Here is a 21131-nt window from a genome sequence, read left to right on the forward strand (position 1 = left end):
ATGTAGAGTGTAAATGAAAAAAAATCTGACTCAAACATACTTTATTGAGTGCTGTGATTAATTTCTTTTCTTGTTCTATGTTCTGACAACTCTTAAAACAGGTTTAAGTCAATGTGTGGTCCTCTCCCACCACTCCCTCCCTCCCCATCAGTCCTTTCTGCTGCTGACCGAAGGTATAGACAAGATGGGGTCTGCAGTGACGAGGTGTAGGGCTGGCGAGTGTCCTTACCTGGAGCCTGGACTGAGCCAGCCAAGAAATGCCTGGGCTGGGTATCTTCTCGCTCCTTTACTATCTGCTCAGGGCGGGGAGGACTGAATTCAGATGAGGGGTGTTTGTTTTCCTTCCCCATGTCGCCATAGTAGGCCGCATGCTTTCCGATACGTGGGTGAAATCCTTTATTCCTTCGAGCTGTAGGTGGAAACCACTGACCAATTCCAGTCATAAAAGAGTCCTACAAAAAGATGTGTGAGGGTTTTCCAAAACTCTTGCAATGACGCTCAGGATTTTGATCCTAGATTAGGATTAGTAAGTAGGGTTAGAAGGTCATCTCTGAATTTCCTTTAAAATGATAATAACCACTTTGTTCGGTTTTTGCTGCCGAGCTATTGTTATTTCAGATATCTAAGGAAAGCACTGTCTTAGTTTGTGCTTTAAAGAAATACCCTCATTATGACTTCCCAATAAGACCCCAACGAAAAAGGATCTTCATTTTTTTACAAGCGATTTAAGAGAATTCCTGGCCCAACTTAGAGAAGCTTCTAAAGAAAAAATAACCGTATTGTTTTATGATTTCTGCCATAGCCCTTAAAATAAGGGCTATTTTTTAAGCCATTTCTGTATCTGCTTTTTCAAATTATTTTTCTTTAATTTGGTTCTTTTAGTTTTTAAGTCTATAGAGAAGTTACTCTGAGCTGCCCATGGTGGGTTTTCTATCTGCTTTTGAAACAAATTGATTACTAAAATTCATTTCTGGGAAAGAGGGAGTACTTTTTTTTTAACATCGAAAAATTAAAATCTGCTTGCTGTGTAAAATTCAGACCCTGAAACTGCCAGGTAGTGCCTGGGAGCCTTGCCAGGGCCAGGGCGGGTCCCTGCACCTGGGCCGTCAGTGTCTAAACTTCTTTCAACCAGTCATTTCAACTTACGGAAGCTTCACATCGTATCACTATGCTTTGCAGTACAGCCATGATCTATTTAGCCTCTTCCTGAGTAGCTCTGTTTGGTATAATTATTATTTGTATAACTTGGGTAATACACAGACACTGTTTGGAATGGGGAAGTTCATTTTCGGGTGCAGTATTGGCTCCTCCTTTCGAGGCTGCACTGCCATACTTGCCTGCCCTTAAAGATGCTTAAGAAAAGCGAAGAAGGAACAGCCTGCTGTTTGTCTGTTTGGGGTCAGCAAGTGCAGCATATTTACCAATGCCAAAAAGATAATTCTTTAATAGATGGCTTTTGTGTTTTGTTTTAGACTCACAAGAAGCTGACGAACAGCTGATAGCAGAAGTGGTTGAAAAACGTTCATCTGAGACTTGTTCTAGATGCTCAGAAAATGAGGTGTCACAGCAAGCTATTGATTCTTACTCAGTCAAGGCTTTCAAAGGAGAACCCGAACATGATATTAGCAAAGTTTCAGTAGTGAGGCCCTTTTCCGTAGGAATCAAGAATTCCACGGACATCTCGGCGGCTCTAGGAACAGAAGCGGCCTATGGCTGTGTGACTGCTGTCTCAGGCCAGGCTCTGCCCTCCAGCTCGCCAGAAGCCATCCAGGAGGAGGCGATGACAGAAAGCACCATGGGGGTTGTGCTGGAGGCTTCCACAGAAGCTGACCTACAGCGTGCGAACGCCTGTCTGGAGCCAGCGCGCAGCAGAAGCAAGCTGAGAAAGCCCAAGCCCGTCTCTTTGAGGAGGAAAACAGCTGGAGAGTCCTCAGAAACAGAAACTTCTGTGGAGGGCATGCCTCTCCCCACGGCATCCGACACTGATGAAATGGATGGGAACGCAAATCCTTTGCTAGGGGATGCCAGGATCCCCAAACCTGCCCCTGACGTGCAGGAGACATCTAGCAGCACTCCCAGTAGTGATACCAATGACTCGGGGGTTGAGCTGCTGGAGGAGCCGAGGAGCTCCCCTATGAAGCTCGAGTTTGATTTCACAGAAGATGTGGAAAATGTGGAGTCCAGGAAAGGTCTTCCACGAAAAGTTGGCAGGAAACTGAGTAACAAACTGACTCCCAAGGTACAGAAAGAAGGCGTCAGTAAGCCGGTGGGCCCCAGAAGTGCAGAACCGCCTCCGGACCCACCTGCGGACGATGCTCCTCTCTCCCAAGCATCTTCTAAGCTTGACCCCAGTCTGTGTGATCGCCCCAGCGTCAGTCCCGTTGGGGGCCAGTCCACACCGCAGAACTCCCCTCCCCTCTCCTCTAAGGGCTCCTACCATTTTGATGAATCCATGGATCCCTTTAAACCAACTACAACGTTAACAAACAGCGACTTTTGTTCTCCTGCTGGTAATCATGTTAATGAAATCTTAGAATCACCCAAGAAGGCAAAGTCGCGTTTAATAACGTGAGTGACGATGGATGTGGGTGTTGTGTTCTGTGTACACGCTGAGCGTTTGGCCACTTTGGGTTTGTTGAATTGAAGTCTTTGAGATGCAGCTGGGCAGACACAAAGCCTACAACCTTACATTGCAGTCTGCCCTGTTTTGAAGCAAACTCTTGTGGGAAATCAGAAATCCCAGGGGTTTCCTTTTTAGGTGTCTGCCTGGTTTCTGAATCCTCAGCCTATTCAGCCAAGCTCTTTCCCTACCCCACGCCCCCTCACCATCTACCTTGGGTACTTTTTCCCTATTTTTTAAAAAATGGCACAAGATAGGCGGGTAGAGATTTGATGGTTTTCAGAAACCCTGTCTGGGCTGTCAGTAATCACTTTATGTAGAATTCATGTGTCATGTTAGCCACCATCTTCAGATTCTCTATGGACAAAACAAAAATTCCAAGCTTACAGATTTCCTGCCTAGTAGCAAGGGCTTGTAGAAAACGGTCCAGAGGGACTCATAGAAGTTTTCTACTTAAAACAGAAGACTGCTGAAAGTTGGTGAGAATTCTTGTGTCTTTATGCTTTAGTTTTTGGTTCCATCAGCAAGGAGGTGAATTTCTAATGAGGATCAAGAGTATTTTTAACAATGACATAAATCTGACTAGTCCTTTGTTGTGTTTTGTGACCCCTCTGTCCTCCCTGCCCCTGGCCCCTGGCAGTCTGGAGCCGCTCTTACAAGGTTCTTGGAGTTCTCAGTGCAGTGACCTCAGGCCATAGTCCCCGTGAAGTTGCAGCTTAAATTTGTTGCAGGGTTACCTTACCCCAACACTCAATTGAGTGATGGCAATATACCCCTTTGTGACCCTGTGGCATTTTGCTAAGAATATAAAGAACGGTGGCGTGGAGGGTGAAATACGAAAAGAGGGATGAAAAGAGATATCACAGTTTTAGTTGTCACTGTAGATCAATATAGAAATAATTTTTAGCATTACTGTGACTTCAAGAAAAATGCTGGGTGGCTTGGTGAATTACACTAAAGGGAAAGGTATGAAGAACAGAAAGTACTGATCAGAACCAAGATGCGTAAGCAGTGGAGGCATCAGTCCTGCAGCAACTTCAAAGTGTCTAGGGGACTAAAATGGCATTGGCAGTTGTCCATGGCATTGGCATTGGCAATTGTTCTTTGACTATGTGTGAGCAGCTAAATGGCTGCTGAAAAATATGATCGATCAGGTGTCTTCAAAGTGCTCTTTGGTGGCGAAGGCTAGTTAGTGTTGTCTGAGACAGTGTGTTGTCCAGGGCATTGCTTGGTGCTTCCTGCTACGGAGTGGCCTATATATAGAGGGCGCTTCTGCCCGGCAAGGTTGATCAGTCACTTGGGAGCCTTCCTCTCAGTTACATGTTGAAGGCCAGTAGCCAGTGCATTCATTCATGTTAGATAAGATTAAATCTGGGCTGAAGTGTGGGGAAATTTATCCCACATCTTATTTCAGTAGCAAGAAGCACACTCTCTTGAGTCCTACCGCCCTCACCTGGTAGCAAGTTTCTCCTACTCTGTTTTTGGCGAATGGACTCCTTGATCCATACAGATTTTTTTAAAGCTCAGTGCAGTCAGAACTCTTGTCTCTGAGAAGGGCGATTGACCTCTGTAATTCAGATTTTGTTTAACAAATCCCTTCATTGGTACGAAAGACTGAAAATGTAAGTATGTTGGTAGGCTCTCGTGGGGAGTTAGAGGTCTGTTAGCCAGTGACTTGTGTGACTTTTCAAAAGATGTGGAATTGGTGTCCCAGGTTCTTCTTCTGTAAAATGGAGACATCATACTATGATTAGGGTGTTTGTGGGCCAGATGAGATACATTATGTGAAGTCATTTTAGGTATTTTAGTGACACATACCCACAGTTGATATAAGCAGACATTTCCAACTATATTTTAATTTATGCGTTGCCATAGTCTGGACCAGTATAAATGTTTAAGAGTAAATGTGTTCAGCAGTGAAATGTTATTTACTTTTTCATCTGTAAGTGTGAATATATGGCATTTCTGAATGTTTCTATTGCCCTTGCTCTTAGAGTTGAGGTTCCTGAGAATCATTCACTCACCAGTGATACATTCATGATTATGACATTTTTAATTTGTATCTCACCTCATAGAAAGAACTTCGCAGCCTTTACATCTACCAGACTAGAGATAAATATTCCAGGCTTTACATGATTTTTTTCTCCATCTGTCTGTCTCTTTTCTGTCTCTGATTTTGTTGGTGCATCAGGACTACTGAACAAGTGAAATTTCTCTGTTTTCTGTTGTAAGTACTCCTGCTGTTGTTTGTTTGTCCCTGGAACCATTGCAGTTCCGCCCCCACCCTCCCCAGACCATCCCTCCATAGCATGTTGGCTTCTGTTTCTGAGTTGGACCTCTGGGTTATTTTTTGCATTTCATTTGCCACTTCATGAGTCAGCTTAGCCTTGCAATTGTCTGTACCTAAAGGAGTGGAGGTGGGCCTTCCCACCTTGGGTGCGAGAGCTTGCGCTCCCTGCCTTGGCACGCCTCGCGTGGTGCTTCGATGCCCGGTGCTGGCTTGGCTCCCTTCCAGCAGTGGTTTCAGGGACTGCTCTTCTATTTCATGCTGAAAATAACTGGCTTTTTAAAAAATATTTATTTTTCTTTAGAGGGGAAAGGAAGGAGAGAGGGAGAGAAATATCAATGTACGGTTGCCCCTTGTGAGTCCCCTGATGGGAACCGGCCTGCAACCCAGGCATGTGCCCTGACTGGGAATCAAACCGCGATCGTGTGGTTCACAGGCCTGCACTCAATCCACTGAGCTATACCAGCCAGGGCTGGAAATAACTGGCTTTTTTGATAGGAGAAGGCTGCTGGGTTGGAGTGGGGGGAAAAAGGGAGATATCATACTATGATTGGGGTCTTTGTGGACCAACTTGAGTTTGGTTGTGGGATCGCACTCAGATATAGGAAAGAAAAATCATGAAACAGATAGTGATTGCGTACATTTTGGTAACATATATGCTTGCCCTTTTTGTCCCACACAAGAATTTAAAAAATTGCAAATTATTATTATTATTACTATTTTGTCAAAGTAACATTACTGAAAATTTTAAGTTCATTCAAACAAACTTTGAACTAGTCTTTGGATCACAAGTTATGTGCTGGTTTAAAAATAACATGTGGTTTGAGTTTTCTCTAGTTCCAGCCATGACATTCCTTTCTATCTTACTACCTAGTAGGAATGGTAACAGTTTACACAGATATTTTTCTTTTTATACATTCCATTGACCACAATTCAACTCTGTTAGCACACAGGTCTGGAGCTCTCTTATCCAACTTTTATGGCTTTTAGGGCAATAAAGACTTTTTAAAGAATCTGGTCAAGCGTGGTAATTTTTCTAATGAACGTCAAAGCCCGAGTGGGTGAGGATCAAGTGAACTGAGTGTCTCCAGGTGCCGAGGCCGCTCCCTGAAAGGCTTCTGATGGTGTGCAGCTAGAAACTGTGGCGGTCAGAGAACTGGTGTTTCATATCCCACAGATGCTTACGAGGAAGTGTTTTCAGAAAATGAACTGTAGTTCTTTGCTTGTCCTGTCCCTTGAGAGAAGATGCAGAGACATAAAAGGCGTCCCTACCTCTGACGTGTAGATGTTTGACTTGTGCGGCTCTGTATGCCTTGGCTTCTAGCTGCTCACACTGCTAACTCCGCTTCATCTCATGGCTTGGAAGTGGTCGGTGAGATTCCAAACCAGCCTTGGTTTTGTTTTCCTTCCAGGAGTGGCTGTAAGGTGAAGAAATACGAAACACAGTCTCTTGCTTTGGATGGATGTTCGCAGGTAAGTCTGTCAATCACCGGAACGCCTCTTAAACCAGCGGGCTCCAAACTGGTGATTGCATTCCCCAGAGTGAGGGGCGGTGGTTAATGAAGACTTCCCACTAGATACTGGAGTACTCGGCTTTAAGAAAACCGGTTTCTGCCCTGGCTGCTGTGACTTAGTGGATTTTGAGCGCCGGCCCTGCCAACTGAAAGGTCTCTAGTTCGATTCTCGGCCAGGTCCCCAGTTGGGGGCCCGAGAGAGGCAGCTGATGTTTCGCTCCCTCTCCTTCTCCCTTCTCCTCTCTCTAAAAACAAATAAATAAGATCTTAAAGAAAAGAAAGCCAACTTCCTAAACTGATCTGAAAAGGCCCCTCAGGACGAGGGAACCTTTTCACAATGGCCATTTCCCCCCCTTTTTTTCAAAGTTCCCTCTCACCTATTCTAAATCTTTTTAAGGTGCATTACCATTGGATGTGAAATCTCTGGGCCACCAAACCGAGGGGAGATTTGAAATACTGATGTAGGTTTTAAGGAGATGTTTGGCTCCAGTGACTGGATAATGTTTTTTTATAAATTCAGATAGTTTTTCACTCATTACTTTCAACAAAATAGGAGCACCTGAGTTGATGGAAGTTGACTGGAAATACCAACTCAGAGAGGAAAAGGGATGGTGTAAATTTGACTGTTAAAGAGGTTGTTCATGTCTGACTTTAAATATATTGTAGGGTATCAAATCATTAGAATAACTATATTGAATTAAGCAAGGTCAATATTTAAACGATACCAGATATTACATCCTTTGCAATTATTTAAACTTATGCTGAAAAGTTTTTAGATGTCACTTGAAAGTACAATGGGGTAAGTAGATGTTTTTTTAAATTAGGTATATTTGAAAAACACTGCCTTGGACCACTTAAACTTCTTACTTATAAATTTAGACTAGAAAAAGTAATTTGTCAAACTTCAGATTTGAATCAGATTCAGCTAGATTCTAGAAAATACAACATTTTGAGATTGAGAAGCTCCAGATTCTTCCTTGATTAGTACTCACATCTATGGTTAATTCTTATCAAGTGTGTGTATGGAATAGTGTTTGCTCTGAGATGTCTGTCCCCTTGCCCCTGGTTTGTTCCCCTAAATGGTGGCCTCTTCTCTGTTGCGTCTCCCAGGATGAAGGAGCAGTGATCGCCCAGATTTCAGGCATTTCTAGTAGGGACGGCCATGCTACCGATGAGGAGAAACTGGCATCCACTTCATCTGGTCAGAAATCAGCTGGGGCCGAGGTGAAAGGTGAGCCAGAGGAAGACCTGGAGTACTTTGAATGTTCCAATGTTCCTGTGTCTACCATAAATCATGCGTTTTCATCCTCAGAAGCAGGTATGGAAGCATATCTTCATCTTTCTAATGTACATAAGCATAGAAATGCCTGAAAGCCTAGACTTGGAGACGCCTTAGAGAGATTAGAGAATTGGATCACCTGCAGGATGGATTTAGGGTGCTGATCTGTACTTTGCTTCTTTACCTAGAAAAGAAATGCAAAGGGGTATCTTATGAAACACCAGGGACATATGGATAAGTGTGGAGGATGTACAGGAGACACTAATGTGTGGGACTACTTGACATTTTTTATTATTTATTTTAATGCAGCCACATCTCAATGTGTAGTGGCCCATAACCGTGTTGTGATTATTGTGTTCCTTATGCAATTTAACCAAAATAATAATAACTAACAGGTGGAACTCCTTGCCATGTGCAAGCATTGTTCTGAGTTCTTTACATGTATTGACTCATCACTCCTTGCTAGGCGTTATTTTTCCCCATTTTTCAAAGAGGAAAGTGAGACACAGGTAATTCGGCCAAGGTCACTAGTAAGTGGCTAGGAAATGGTAGAACTGGGGTTCCGACCTCAGCAGTCTGTTCCATGACCCTTTAGCTGCAGTGCTACAGTGTGAAGAGGTGGTTTTTGTCATGTTAGACTATTGTAGATTTTCCTGCTCAGATATGTGGTCAACTGAAATTGACCAATGGCATATAAAATCCTTCCTGATGCTCAAATAAGAGCAAACCTAGCTCGACTAACCTGTGCTGAAGCTTCTTGCTGTTGGACTGTTAGAACATTCTAGGGCTGAGGCTATCTTTCTAGGTCCCAAGTTACATCTGTGGCCTTAAACTTGACTTATGAAATATTTAGAACCACCGTCCTGGCTACATTAAACATTATTAAAAACATCTTCTACAGTGTAATTTAATTTGGGGCTTTTATACTTAGAATTCAAGAAATCATGACCTATCATCAAATCAGGGAAGCAGGTGAAAATCAGGATTTTGTGAGCGTTATTCTCCCCCTCTCCTGTGCCTTCATGTCTCGATGTTTTATCTACAAAATCAATGTGCCAGACACTGTTCAGATTTCTTTCCAGGCCTTCTTCTGCCCCAGCTTCTTTCCCAAGATCTCATTTGCCATTTCCTGTATACCCTCTTGTCCGAGTGTGTAGGCTATACTTACTTCTTTTACTTGATGTGCCTTTCTTTGCCATCCCCTATAAAAATTCTGCCTGTCCTCTTGGGTCTGATTCAGAAATGTCACTTGGCTCCTACCAGGCTTCATGCTCCCAACGCATTTCTCCTTACCGTTCCTGTTTTGTGTTATGAACTACAGAAGGGTGTCTTTGATAAACTTCTAAAGGTTAAGGATGATGAGTGATTCATCTTTGAATTTCCTTGGGTGCAGGTGTACGGTAGATGTTTGCTGAATTATGTTCTTCCTCACTTGGAGGGAAGCCCTTCAGCAGAAGTGTAGGGAGCTGGGATTCTGGTCGGTGGTGTGTCACTGTGTGTAACTGACCAGCCATTTCAAGGGAGCAAGCAGTGGCTGTGGTCGTGCAGGTGAGGGGTGGAGGTGGACGGGCGTACTGGTGCTGTGAGGGGAATCAGAGAACATTTCCTGGGGAAACTCACCCCTGAGGTAGGTCTTGATAGATACAGGCATAGATGTGTACCAGAAAACAAAAATCTCTCTCAGGGATGGGAAAGACCTACATGGGGGTAAAAAATGCCCAGTAGCTCTCTGTGAGCAACAGGGTGTGCAGGAAAATGAAGGGTGCTGAGGAACTGGGCTTGATCCTATGGGTATAGGGGAGCCTCAAAGGTTTTTGTTGTTGTTTTTAAAGATTTTATTTATTTATTTTTTAGAGAGAGGGGAAGGGAAGGAGAGAGGGAAACATCAATGTATAGTTGCCTCTTGAGCACCCTCTACTGGTGACCTGGCCCACAACCCCGGCATGTGTCCTGACTGGGTGACCCTTTGGTTCTCAGGCCGACACTCAATCTACTGAGCTACACCAGCCAGGGCCATTGAAGGGTTTTTAAGTAGAAGGCTTTAAAAATAATTCATTTGTGTTTTTAAAATAATTCATTGTTGACAGATCATATGCCAAAATAGTAATTCATTATGGCTTTGTGGGAGATTGTAGTCTTTAAATTTTTATGTGCTTTTTCATATTTTAAAATTGTCTTCAGTGAGAGCATATTTCTTTAATTAGAAAAAGCGTAGTGTTGGATTTTTAGAATGTTGCCTCTGGTGGGACAGTGGGAGGTAGAGAGTGCCTTTAGTTTTGTGCGCATTGCATTTGGAACATATTGTCTTATCTGCTACTGCTACACTAATGAGACTACCCTTTTGAGCTGGAGTTTAGAGTCACTGAGACTTGGTAATAACGAACAACATTAAGGTTCAGGTTCCTCTTTCTGACATAATCCCGTTGTTAGTACATGGACACAAGAGGGCAGCCTTGCTGTTCTTTCCAACTGAAGACTGTGCATTTCTTTGTGGCTAACTGTGCTCTCATCCTTCTTCTGAATATGTTGGGCTCTTAACATGGACAACACAGCAGTCAACAGAGCGCCAGTGCTCCTTCGAAAACCTTGACATGCAGTGCATGTGTTCACAGATGTCACTCTGGGCTGTGTGGGGGTTTCCAAGTGTCTTCACTAGGAGGGAAGGGAACTGACTCCTGGGATAACTGCAGAAATGACTCTCTGTGTTCTAGGCATAGAAAAAGATCCGTGCCAGAAGATGGAGAAAGATGGGTCTGCTGTGCCTGTAAGTTCCTAAACATGGGAGGGGCGGGTGTGAGGAGCAGTTTTTTTCAGCATTTGTTTTGAAACCTGTGTTCAATCTTTAAATAAATTCTGATCAGTGTTTGGTGATGGGGACGAAACATAAATAAAACACGACTTCACTTGAGCATCTCAAAGTCTATCTGAAGATTTCCAGCCAGCACACTGCTAGCTGCCTCTGCTACTTAGCACTTGAACTGTAGCTAGTTGGAACTGAGATGTGTAAGTGTGAATAAAACAACCAGTTTTTGACAATGTAGTGCAAAAAGAAGGGAAATAAAATGTCTTTAACTTTAAAGATTTTAGTTATTTTATCTTTACAGGGGAAGGGAAGGAGAGAGGGAGAGAAATATCAATGTATGGTTGCCTCTCATGCATCCCCTACTGGGAACTGGCCTGCAACCCAGGCATGTGCCCTGACTGGGAATCGAACGGCAATCCTTTGGTTCCCAGGCTCATGCTCAATCCATTGAGCTATACCAGCCAGGGCAAATGTCTTTGATTGCATGTTGAAATGATATTTTGGATGTCTTGGGCTAACTGAACTGTATTATTAATCTCACCTGTTTGTTTTTACTTTTTAAATGTGGCTCCCGAGAATTTTTAAGCTGCATGTGGCTTCATTGTATTTCTTTTGAATAGTACTGGCAGTAGGCACAAAATGCCCCCCGGTGTACCTGTGCTGGGTGTCACAGTAGAGTGGCGTGTGCCTGAGGCCGTGGCAGCCAGGGCTACCAGCAGGTGTCAGGAAGGCTGAGTCTGAGCCAAAGAAAAACAAAAAAATTTTTTCAAGTTTTAGACTTACAAAAATAGTACAAAGAATAACTGCGTATCTTTCACCTATATTCAAATGTTCACAATTTATATACTCAGCACAGTTATCAAAATCAGCCAACACTGATACAGTGTCATCTAATCCATAAACCGTCTGCACATTTTATCAGTTGTCCCAGGAATGTCTCTCTGTGGTGCAGGATCCTCTGTTATTTTTAATTCTCATCTCCTTAGTCTCCTTTAGCCTGTCACAACTATAGTCTTTCTTTGTCCTTCCTGACCGTGACACTTTTGAAGACTAGTGGTCAGTTTTGTAGGATGTTTTTGAGACTCACTGTTGTGCAGCGACCCTGGTATTTCCCTAAAGGAGGTAGAGTGTGCAAATGTGTAGGTGGACGTGTGGGGGAGGAGCCTGTGGGAGCAGGAGCTGAAGGAAGATGTGCTCATAGCACATAGGAACTAGGCAGCATTGTCCTCTAACAAGGGCTTCACACGTTAGTGACATTTGTTTCTGGACAAAATCACTTTTTCTTGGAAACTCATTTGATCCTCAGCATTTTGGGAGCTAGGCCATCTAATCGTAGTGCAGCCATATACGGGCTCATACCCAGGTTTCCTCATCTGTCAGAGAGAGGGGTGCCTTCCTTCCCCTCGATGAGTGGGTGGGACTCCATGCTGCACCAGCAGAGGGAGCAGCCTGGTTGAGCACCTGAGGGAACCCGTTCCTTTTCAGGCTTTCCAAGCGCTATGGGACTCCGATGGAGTATTTTCAGTGTAAAAAGTAGCAAAAGGATGATTGAAGAAGGATGCATTGAGTGGACCAAGCACTGTTGTATGTGGCTGCAGATTCAGGTGGTTAGTTAGTCCCATTCTTGAAATAAACTGGTTAAACTTTTGGGTTCCCAGCTTATTTATCCATTTTCCAATATTAGCAGCACCTATATGCCTCATCAGAGTGGTGTGAGCGTAAAACGAAATGACAGCATGAAAGATTGAAGTGGTAAAGTGCAAGGGCGGTGTAAGGTGGTGTGATGTTGATAGGAAAAGGGTGGGAGAATGAAGAAGAAAAATGGAGAACACTTGTCTCTAGAGCCAGGTGGTGAAGAACATACGACATGTGATCTTTTAAAAGTAACCCCAGTTGAACTTCCTGAAATAAATTAATCTGTTTCCTTAGAATGTTGAGTAAGTGTTGCATAAAGAAATTTCAGTATTCAAAACATTGAATAAGGAAATCTGTTTCACCTAGCATTTAGTTTTTAAAGCCTCTTGGAGATCCAAGATGGCGGAGGAGTAAGCGGAAGCTATGCTGACCTCCTCCCAGGTCCAGTGTGGAGTTGAAGCCTCTCGAGGTTGCTTCGAAGCACGTTCCTTTTGCAGTCTCATGCCCGACACAGGTGGTGGCCTGGGCAGGTGAGTGGGCGTTAAGTCCCCCGTCTGGCTTCTCAGCTGTTCTTCTGCAGCATCTTTTACTTAGGGGTCTGTTTTTTAATGAAGCCTTAAACTTGTTAAAAGTTGAGTTTGTCTGGCTTTTCCAAGTCTGACTCTGTTAGAGAAGTGGCAGGGTGGCCCTGCTCCCGTGGGGCAGGGACAGGTGACGGGGCGAGCACACTGAGTGATGCTGATTATTCCACAGCAAGGACATGAGCAAGAATTACTTTGTGGCAGCTGTGCTCATTGTAAACTTGCCACTAGGACTCCGTGGATTCCCACTGTCGATAGAAAGGTCTTTGTTGGTTCGTGCTTTGTGGGACCAGGAAAAGTGTCAGGGGACCTGTGGAAGGACATGACTGATCGATTTAACAACTTAGATTCTATTTATTTTTAGAGAGAGGAGAAGGGAGGGAGAGAGGGGAATATCAATGTATGGTTGCCTCTCATGCACACCCTTCTAGGAACTCGGCCCACATCCTGGCATGTGCCCTGACTGGGAGTCAAACTGGGGACCCCTTGGCCTGTAGACTAGCACTCAATCCACTGAGCCACACCAGCCAGAGCTGATTTAGCATCTTTGTTAAGCACATACAAGATTACCTAGCCCAGGAAGAGATTGTGAGGCCAGTGCTTTGTGAAGGTGCGTTCTGGAGGTTTTTTGTGCTTTTGATAAACAATGTAAAGGACTGGGGAATGTAAAAAGTTAAATCCTAGGGGATTGGAAGAGGCGGCTGAAATAGGCCCCGGCATTAGTTCCTGCCCTTATCTCATAAGAACTCTTGCATTTTGAGTCATGGGGCTCCTGGCACGTGGCCAGGTGGAGGGGAGTGACCCAGGGGAGAACTGCGGGCTGCAGAGCCCGCTCGTCTGGAAATGTTTGCCACCCTCTTATGTCTAAGCTGGTACCTCCAAGTCAGAGTGCTGCCTCCTCCAGACACCATGCTTGTAACCTTGCAAACAAGTAGTCAGACCCCCAACACGTGAGTGAGATGCTGAACTCCAGAGCGGATGTGGATGTGGTCCTTACTGTGAAGACTTCTGGTTCATTTACCAAGTTCCTGCTAACGTTGCTAACGTGAGGGTCAGAGGAGGCACAGGGGGCTGGTTCCCAGAGTTCAGTGGAGTTGCTGGGTCTAGTGTAGAATAATAAACACTCACAAGAGAAAGATTTTAAAGTGTATTCATTTAGAATCGGAAGTGTAACAGCAAAATAAATCTGTTTGCTCAATTTAGTGCATTATCTTCCTATACACAAGTTACATGGAAAGCAAGATTATGTGAAAGCTTCTTGATGATAAACGCAGCACAGGAAGTTAATGGGATAGGCTGATGTCCAGTAGTGTATCAGTTATCCACAACAAAATGTATTATGCCATCATTTCTGAATCGGGAATCTTGGATGGCTTTGTAGGGTGCTTTCGACTCAGGGTCTCTCGTAGGCTACAGTCAGGGTGCTGACCAGGGCTGCGGTCACCTCCAGACTCGCTCATGTGGCTTTTGGGACAACTCAGGTCCTCACTAGCTGTTGACAGGGCCATAGTTCCTTGCCACATGGACCTTTCCGTGGAGCTTCTCACCATGTGGAAGCCTGAGTCTCTTTTAAACTTATCTTAGATGTGACAATCCCTGACTTTTACCATATTCTGTCCTTTGGAGTGAGTCCTCGGGGGCAGCCTGCACGCAAGGGGAGGAGACTGCACAGAAGATTAGTATCAGGAGACGGTTCACTGGGGCCACGAGAGGCTTCCCACCGTACATGGCCTCTGGCTGTAGTGATAGATCTGCCCCAGGACAGAGTGTGTTTCTGAGCCGACCTTGGACTTGTCAGCACAGGGGCTGCCCTGCCCCACGTGCTGCTGGAAGTGGGCCCTGCCAGCTGTGGCTCTGCACTTACCTCTTCTGTGTCCTGAGCCCAGACTTTCTGTGTTGGGTGAGGTCTGTGAAGCTGTGTGCACAGTTGTGTGCACAGTTGTGTGTGTTTGAGTACTTTCTAGAGAGGGGGTGAATCTATAAAGACCCTGAAAAGTTTAAAAACCACTGGTCTAAGTGAACCTTGGCTTTTATGTTCAGTCTAGGTTCAAAGCAGATACCAGAGAACTGACCGATTATGATCAGTAATGAGGTGACCAGTTATAGTGACATTTAAGATTATTCTTAGGTCATTTTAGCTGGCTTTTTGGGGTGCTATTCAGTGAGCTGTTTTCTCCTTTATACAAAAAGTTTACTTGTATATATGTAAGGGGGAAGTAGCCCAAAAATGCCTTCTAGGAAGGAAAATAGTACGCCATCTATATTCTTGTGAAAAATAAAATACTATACAAATGCAGCTTCCCAGAACCTGAGTTTGTGATAAAGGCAAGCTGGCGCGTCACAAAGGGAGGTCCTGCCAGAGGGAACTGAAAACTTAACAGCAGGGACGAACCAGAACTGGGAGTGCGCGCACAGATCCTGACGTCCACGGCCCCTTTGTCGGGAGCAAACAGTGGCGGGCGCCCGACCGCGTCGCCGAGCGGCCACACCGTCACTGCAGAGTGCTGGCGGGACCCACATCCCGGGCGGGGGCGGGCCAGACACGGTCAGCATTTCCACTTTCTTAGGCCTGAAAGTTAGTAATATATTTTAGAAACATTTCCATCTAAAGTGACTACACAGACACCAAAGTCATCCATATGTAAAAAAAGTCATCCCCAGAAACCCTGTGAAATATCAGCCATTAACCATGTTTAGTTTTCTCTTTTTTGCTGTAAGTCTTTGGTGACTGAGCACTGTGATAATTGTACTCTTTTTTAGGGAAGAAAACTTCTCTAGGCTGTCTCTTAGACAAGCTGGGACGCCATTGATAATCATTAGAACAGGTTTTTCCTTCAGATAGCAATGTAATGAGATTCTATTTTACTTTTTTAATCTTGCTGGGGCTTTTTTTTTTTTTTACTTTTAACATGTTTTTAAAGATTGTGATCAATGTAGTAATGAGGGAATTATCGAAATATATTTGGATCAAGAAACTGAAGATTAAACGCATTAAATGTCGCCTCTTCCCCCCTCAGGGACTGTTGGAGTCCCCGACAGAGAAGGCACCTGTGTCCGTGGCCTGTGGTGGCGAGAGCCCCCTGGGTGGCATCTGCCTCAGTGAGTCGGATAAGACAGCCGTGCTCACCCTGATAAGGGAAGAGGTAAAGGCTTTCTTGTTCCATCCACTTATCACTCCGTTTCTTTGTACAGACCCTGTGCCAGCGGGCAGATTCCATCTCTGTTGGCCTGAGTTACGCTGGGCTGGAAGTTCCCATTTCCTGCAGCCTGTTTCGCTCGTATAAAGAGTTCCCTGCAAAAGGCCACGTTGGTGCTGGGTCCTGACATTGTGGTGTCCAGGGAAAAAACTAGAATTTTGTACTCTTCTGTATTTAGCCTTGAAATTTTAAATGTCAAATTTTGCCCACTTTATCCACATGTGTATCTAAATCAGTGCCTTCATTTTATAGAGGATATATGCTTATACATAAAAATTCCTTTAATTCTAGAAATTGTTTTTCCCCTTCATCCATTCTTTAATTCAACTCTCAGGTGCCTTTATCATGTTTCCTGACAACCTTTGTTCAAAATAAATCACTGCTAGGCCTCTGCTTGGTGACCTGAAAAATATGAAAGACACTGTTGTGTACTAGTGATCGGTCACCACCCTCCTTGGTTATACTTCTGTGCTATATTTCATGTGTTTGGTTCCTGTATTACTTGATGGCTCCACCTTTTTTTAGAGAAGGTGGAGCAATTTTGTTTTTATAACATGATGAGAGTAGTTAAGTACCTGTGACACAGGTCTTTAAAAAATAGCATTAGGTTGGTGAACCTCAAAAAACAAAAGCAAAAATGAACTAAACAAACAATAGAACAGGAACAGAATCATAGAAATGGAGATCACATGGAGGGTTATTAGTGGGGAGGAGGAAAGGGGAGAATGGGGGAAAAGGTTCAGAGAATAANTATATTTCATGTGTTTGGTTCCTGTATTACTTGATGGCTCCACCTTTTTTTAGAGAAGGTGGAGCAATTTTGTTTTTATAACATGATGAGAGTAGTTAAGTACCTGTGACACAGGTCTTTAAAAAATAGCATTAGGTTGGTGAACCTCAAAAAACAAAAGCAAAAATGAACTAAACAAACAATAGAACAGGAACAGAATCATAGAAATGGAGATCACATGGAGGGTTATTAGTGGGGAGGGGGAGGGGTGAGAATGGGAGGAAAGGTACAGGGAATAAGAAGCATAAACTGTTGTTAAAAATAGACAAGGGGAGGTTAATAATAGTATAGGAAATGGAGAAGCCAAAGAATTTATATGTAGGACCCTTGGACATGAACTAAGGTGGGGGAATGATGGTGGGAGGGGGGTACAGTGCAGAGGGGAATAAAGGGGAAAAATTATGGGGCAACTGTAATAGTATAATCAATAAAATATATTTAAAAAATAAAAATTAAAAATAGCATTAGGTTGGTAATGAGGGATGTCAGCTAATGCTATTGTCAAAACTTGGGAGCAGTGGTGAGAAGGGCCCCCCAAATCTCATAAATGAGAAGAATGGCTTCATCTTCCTCCTGAGAGTTAAATAATCAGATGACCCCCTAATGGATCAAACTACAGACGTGTTTAGTCACTAAAGCTCTTAAGCTGGGTTCTAGGATCTTGAGATCCTAATTAAAGGTACCAAAGTAAAAACATACCAATGAGAAAGAGAAACACAGAAAAGTAAAATAAAAAAGAACAACAGGTGCCCATTGGAGCCCTGTTCAGGGCAAGTGGAGTATCAGGCAGTGAATTTAGAGAATTTCCTTCCCTTTGGCGTGGGTGTTCCAAGTAGAACTATGGGCTCTGCACTGGCTAACAAGACCCTGCCTGCACTGAGTGAGATGGCTGGAGGCTGGAGGCATTGAACTTTCGACCCTGTCTTCTGACTCCACTCTTACAAAGCAATTACAAAGCAACTCTCTATAGAAAGGGAATATGTTGGTCACGCCAACTTCTAATGCCCCAATTTTGTGGCAGTTTCACTTCCCTCCCCAACTAAAATTGGTGCCCTGGGACCTCCTTTGGTTCCGGCGAGTCTCTGTTGTCCAAGTGGCTCTGTTCTTCATGTCCTGTCCCTATCCGTGTTCTAGGCCAACAGAGCTGAGAGACCCTGGGCTGTGGTAACATTTACAGAGATTTTAATCACCTCTCAGGATTTTCCCAGGAGATGTTTCACTCACTTTTATCCTAGTGGCTACATTCCCAGCACCCTGTGTGGCTAAGAGTTATTTTTCCAAATGCTTAGGAGCATTATATAGGTGTTGAGGTTTTGTATTCCCAGTGTGGGTTGAATACCCTGGGTGGACCTGTGTGTTGTCTCAGTCTCCAGTCTTAAATTCAAACTGTGATGGATTGAGTAGGCAAGACCAGCTTTCTCTCTGTTATAACCTAGATAATCACGAAAGAGATTGAAGCAAATGAATGGAAGAAAAAGTACGAAGAAACCCGACAAGAAGTCTTGGAGATGAGGTGAGCTTGGAGGTTTGGGCTAAGGACTAGATACCTTTATGCATTATCAAGTTTAATACAGATGAAGTGATGAAAGTATTTGCTTACCACAGAACCAGCTGTTGAGAACTTGAGGCTCTGCTGTTTACACCTTGACTTGTGATTGGTAGTAGCATTTCATGAGCATTGCTGGTCAGTTATTATATTTAAATACTGTTGTTTATTTTGGAGTGTTCAGAACATTACAAGTGGGCAGAACTCACATAATTCTTGTCTTTTGAAAAGACAGATTTGCGTAAAAATATTTGTTTGAAATACAGAGTAATGAGATTTACTGACATTGGATTATGGAGGCATTACAATTCATAATACTTTTAAAAAACTAATTACACATGGGAGCTTCAGATGTCATAACCACCAAATAGATTTTAGAAACCATGTTAACAGGAAACAGAGTTGATTGACATTTTTAAATTGAAATCTTTTTATTTTGCTGCTCTCTTCCTAGAAAGCAGACTTGGGAGTTGTATCATAACTAAGGTGGCGTCAAAGAAGAGGGAAAAGCATAAATAGTTTATACACTGTGTACAGTCAGCATTTGACTGATTAAGAAGCATTTTCAGTGTGTTCAAGCTGATTTGTGTCTCTTGCATTATTTGTTTCTTTGAGCATTTACTGGGTATGAGGCCCCATGCTGGGATGGCGAGAGGAAGGGACCTTCTGCCCTTGGAGAGATTACAGGGCCCGCTGCTAGAAACCTGGGTGCAGGGTCAACGTGATGGGCGCTCTCAGGAAGGACAGTTTCTCCCTGAGCGGTCACAGGAAGAGTGCCCGTCCGGGGACAGAGTCAGGGCAACATTATTGCACTTCGCTAAAAGAAAGGTTACCGTAACAGGGTGATCTTCAAAGTCTGAATACTTTTCAGTTCTTGAAATACTTTTGGGATTACGACAGTAAAAGAAAACTTGTAAGTGAGTAAGAGGGAACAGATGCCTGAAAGGGCAGATTGGGGCTGGGCAGCCTGGACTCCGATTAGATCTCTTAGGAAGAGCCCCCAGAATGGCAGTACAGTGTCCCCCCTTGTACCCCACCAGTGCGCTGCAAGGCCCCCCAGATGCCTGAAGCTGCAGATGGTGCCAACGCCGATGTATACTTTTTCCTATACATACATACCTATGACAGAGTTTAATTTATATATTAGACACAATAAGAGATTAACAACAATAACCTATAATAAAATAGAACAGTGATATCAATACACTAATAAAAATTATGTGAATGTAGTCTCTCAAAATACTATATTGTACTGTACTCACCTTTTCACTTGAAGGAAGCACTCGGTGGCTTGTCTCTGGCATATCCGAATTGTCAGCCTCACTACTCTTGTGCTTTGGGGCCATTATTAAGTAGAATAGGGGTGACTTGAGCACTGGCACTGGCGATCTGATCGCCCAGATGGCTACTACGTGACAAGTGGGCAGGTAGTGTGTGCGGTGGACACGGCGGACAAAGATGACTCCCGTACCAGGCAGGACTGAGTGGGACCGCGTATGATTTCGTTACACTACCCGGACTGGTGTGAGATTTAAAACCTGAGAATTGTTTACTTCTGGAATTTTCCATTTAATATTTTTGGACTGTGGTTGACTGCGGGTAACCAAAACTGAAAAGCAAAACCACAGATAACGGGGACTACTGTAACTTATTGTGTAAAAGGTTGATTTGTTTAAGCAAACTCAGTCTGGGGCTTTGAAGTCATGGGGCAGAGAAAAAGTGAAGGCAGTTGTTTCTACAGATAAAATGAAGGCTTGTAAAACATAACATTGTAAGAAAAATCTTTTTTGAACATTAACAAATCTTGCATAAAGGTAAAAGAAAAGAGAGAGAGAGCCCAAAGCAGAGAATTGGGTTATGTAAATTTGTCAGTGCACAGGGGGACAAAAGTCACTTCAGTTGTGAGTACGTGAGTTTATTCTTTTATTATTATTTAGTATTATTTCCCATGCGAACAACCGAATGTCAGTGTGTTTGATCAGGGAAGCTTGTCTCCAACTTCCATCATCTAAAAACTCTTCTGATGATACACTTTTTGTTATTTTTAAGGAAAATTGTGGCTGAATACGAAAAGACCATTGCTCAAATGATTGGTAAGGAATTTTCTTTTTTAGCATATGAATCATAGGGTCTCTAGCTGCTTATAAAATGAGGATACAAACTTCCCTTTGTCCATCACTTAAGAACAGTTGATTCTCATTATTCATAGTAATCATGTGTATAAAGTTACTGCGAACACAGACCTATTGCTTCTGAGGAAATGCAGGTTAGGTTTTACACAAGCCAGTGGCCGCCACCTTTTTTGTGAATACATAATCTTATCTTATGTGTGTTTCTGTTTAAGGACATCTTATTAGAGATAGATGGTTGATTCGTTAGCATTGGACGGATGGCCAGCGGCACTACGGCTCATGTGTGAGCAAGGCTTATCGAATACATTCCCCTGTGAGGCGCGTCACAGCCTCGCTGCCTTTAGGAGCATGGGACGGCACTTCAGCACTGCACTTGGGGGCTGTTTTAAGTAGCAAAATCACCAACAGAAAGCACAAAAATGCAAAAACTGGGGCACTAAATAGACTGAAAAGGACACTTGTTTACGGTATGAGGCGAGGATGCATCACCTTGTTCACACTCGACTGGGAACGTGCATGTCCAGTGGCTCAAATTTTTTGCTGTTCTGCCCATTTCTGAATGGTCAGGGATGCACCAAAGTACTGATTTGGGGTTACAAGTAACTTTTAGTGCGTAGGCAGGGTCACAAGTACAGACTCAGAGCACTGGGGAGCACTGCAGTGGGTCCATTTCAGAGCCTGGCAGACACCTGGATTCTGTGAAAGCCCTCTGCCCAGTACTCAGAGCCTTGGTGGCCTGGCCACATA

The 21131-nt window shown here is 43.7% G+C and overlaps 1 protein-coding gene across 8 annotated transcripts in view; it reads left to right on the forward strand.

Moving 5' to 3' along the window:
* The window catches only part of TACC1 (transforming acidic coiled-coil containing protein 1), a 102111-nt gene that overhangs the window by 72733 nt on the left and 8247 nt on the right, over positions 1 to 21131 (forward strand). For 3 of the 8 annotated variants that reach the window (XM_037055411.1, XM_037055409.1, XM_037055412.1), the window contains 7 exons: positions 1473 to 2568; positions 6320 to 6380; positions 7532 to 7739; positions 10412 to 10464; positions 15737 to 15862; positions 18143 to 18219; positions 20302 to 20345. In XM_037055411.1, coding sequence (XP_036911306.1) covers positions 1473 to 2568; positions 6320 to 6380; positions 7532 to 7739; positions 10412 to 10464; positions 15737 to 15862; positions 18143 to 18219; positions 20302 to 20345 — 1665 coding nt within the window. The remainder of the gene's footprint in view (positions 1 to 1472; positions 2569 to 6319; positions 6381 to 7531; positions 7740 to 10411; positions 10465 to 15736; positions 15863 to 18142; positions 18220 to 20301; positions 20346 to 21131) is intronic. The other 5 variants (XM_037055410.1, XM_037055413.1, XM_037055415.1 and 2 more) reach the window with 3 other exon arrangements.

This window comes from Sturnira hondurensis, unplaced genomic scaffold (genome assembly GCF_014824575.4).
Source record: "Sturnira hondurensis isolate 20B ecotype Veracruz unplaced genomic scaffold, ASM1482457v3 Scaffold0008640, whole genome shotgun sequence".
NCBI lineage: Eukaryota > Metazoa > Chordata > Mammalia > Chiroptera > Phyllostomidae > Sturnira > Sturnira hondurensis.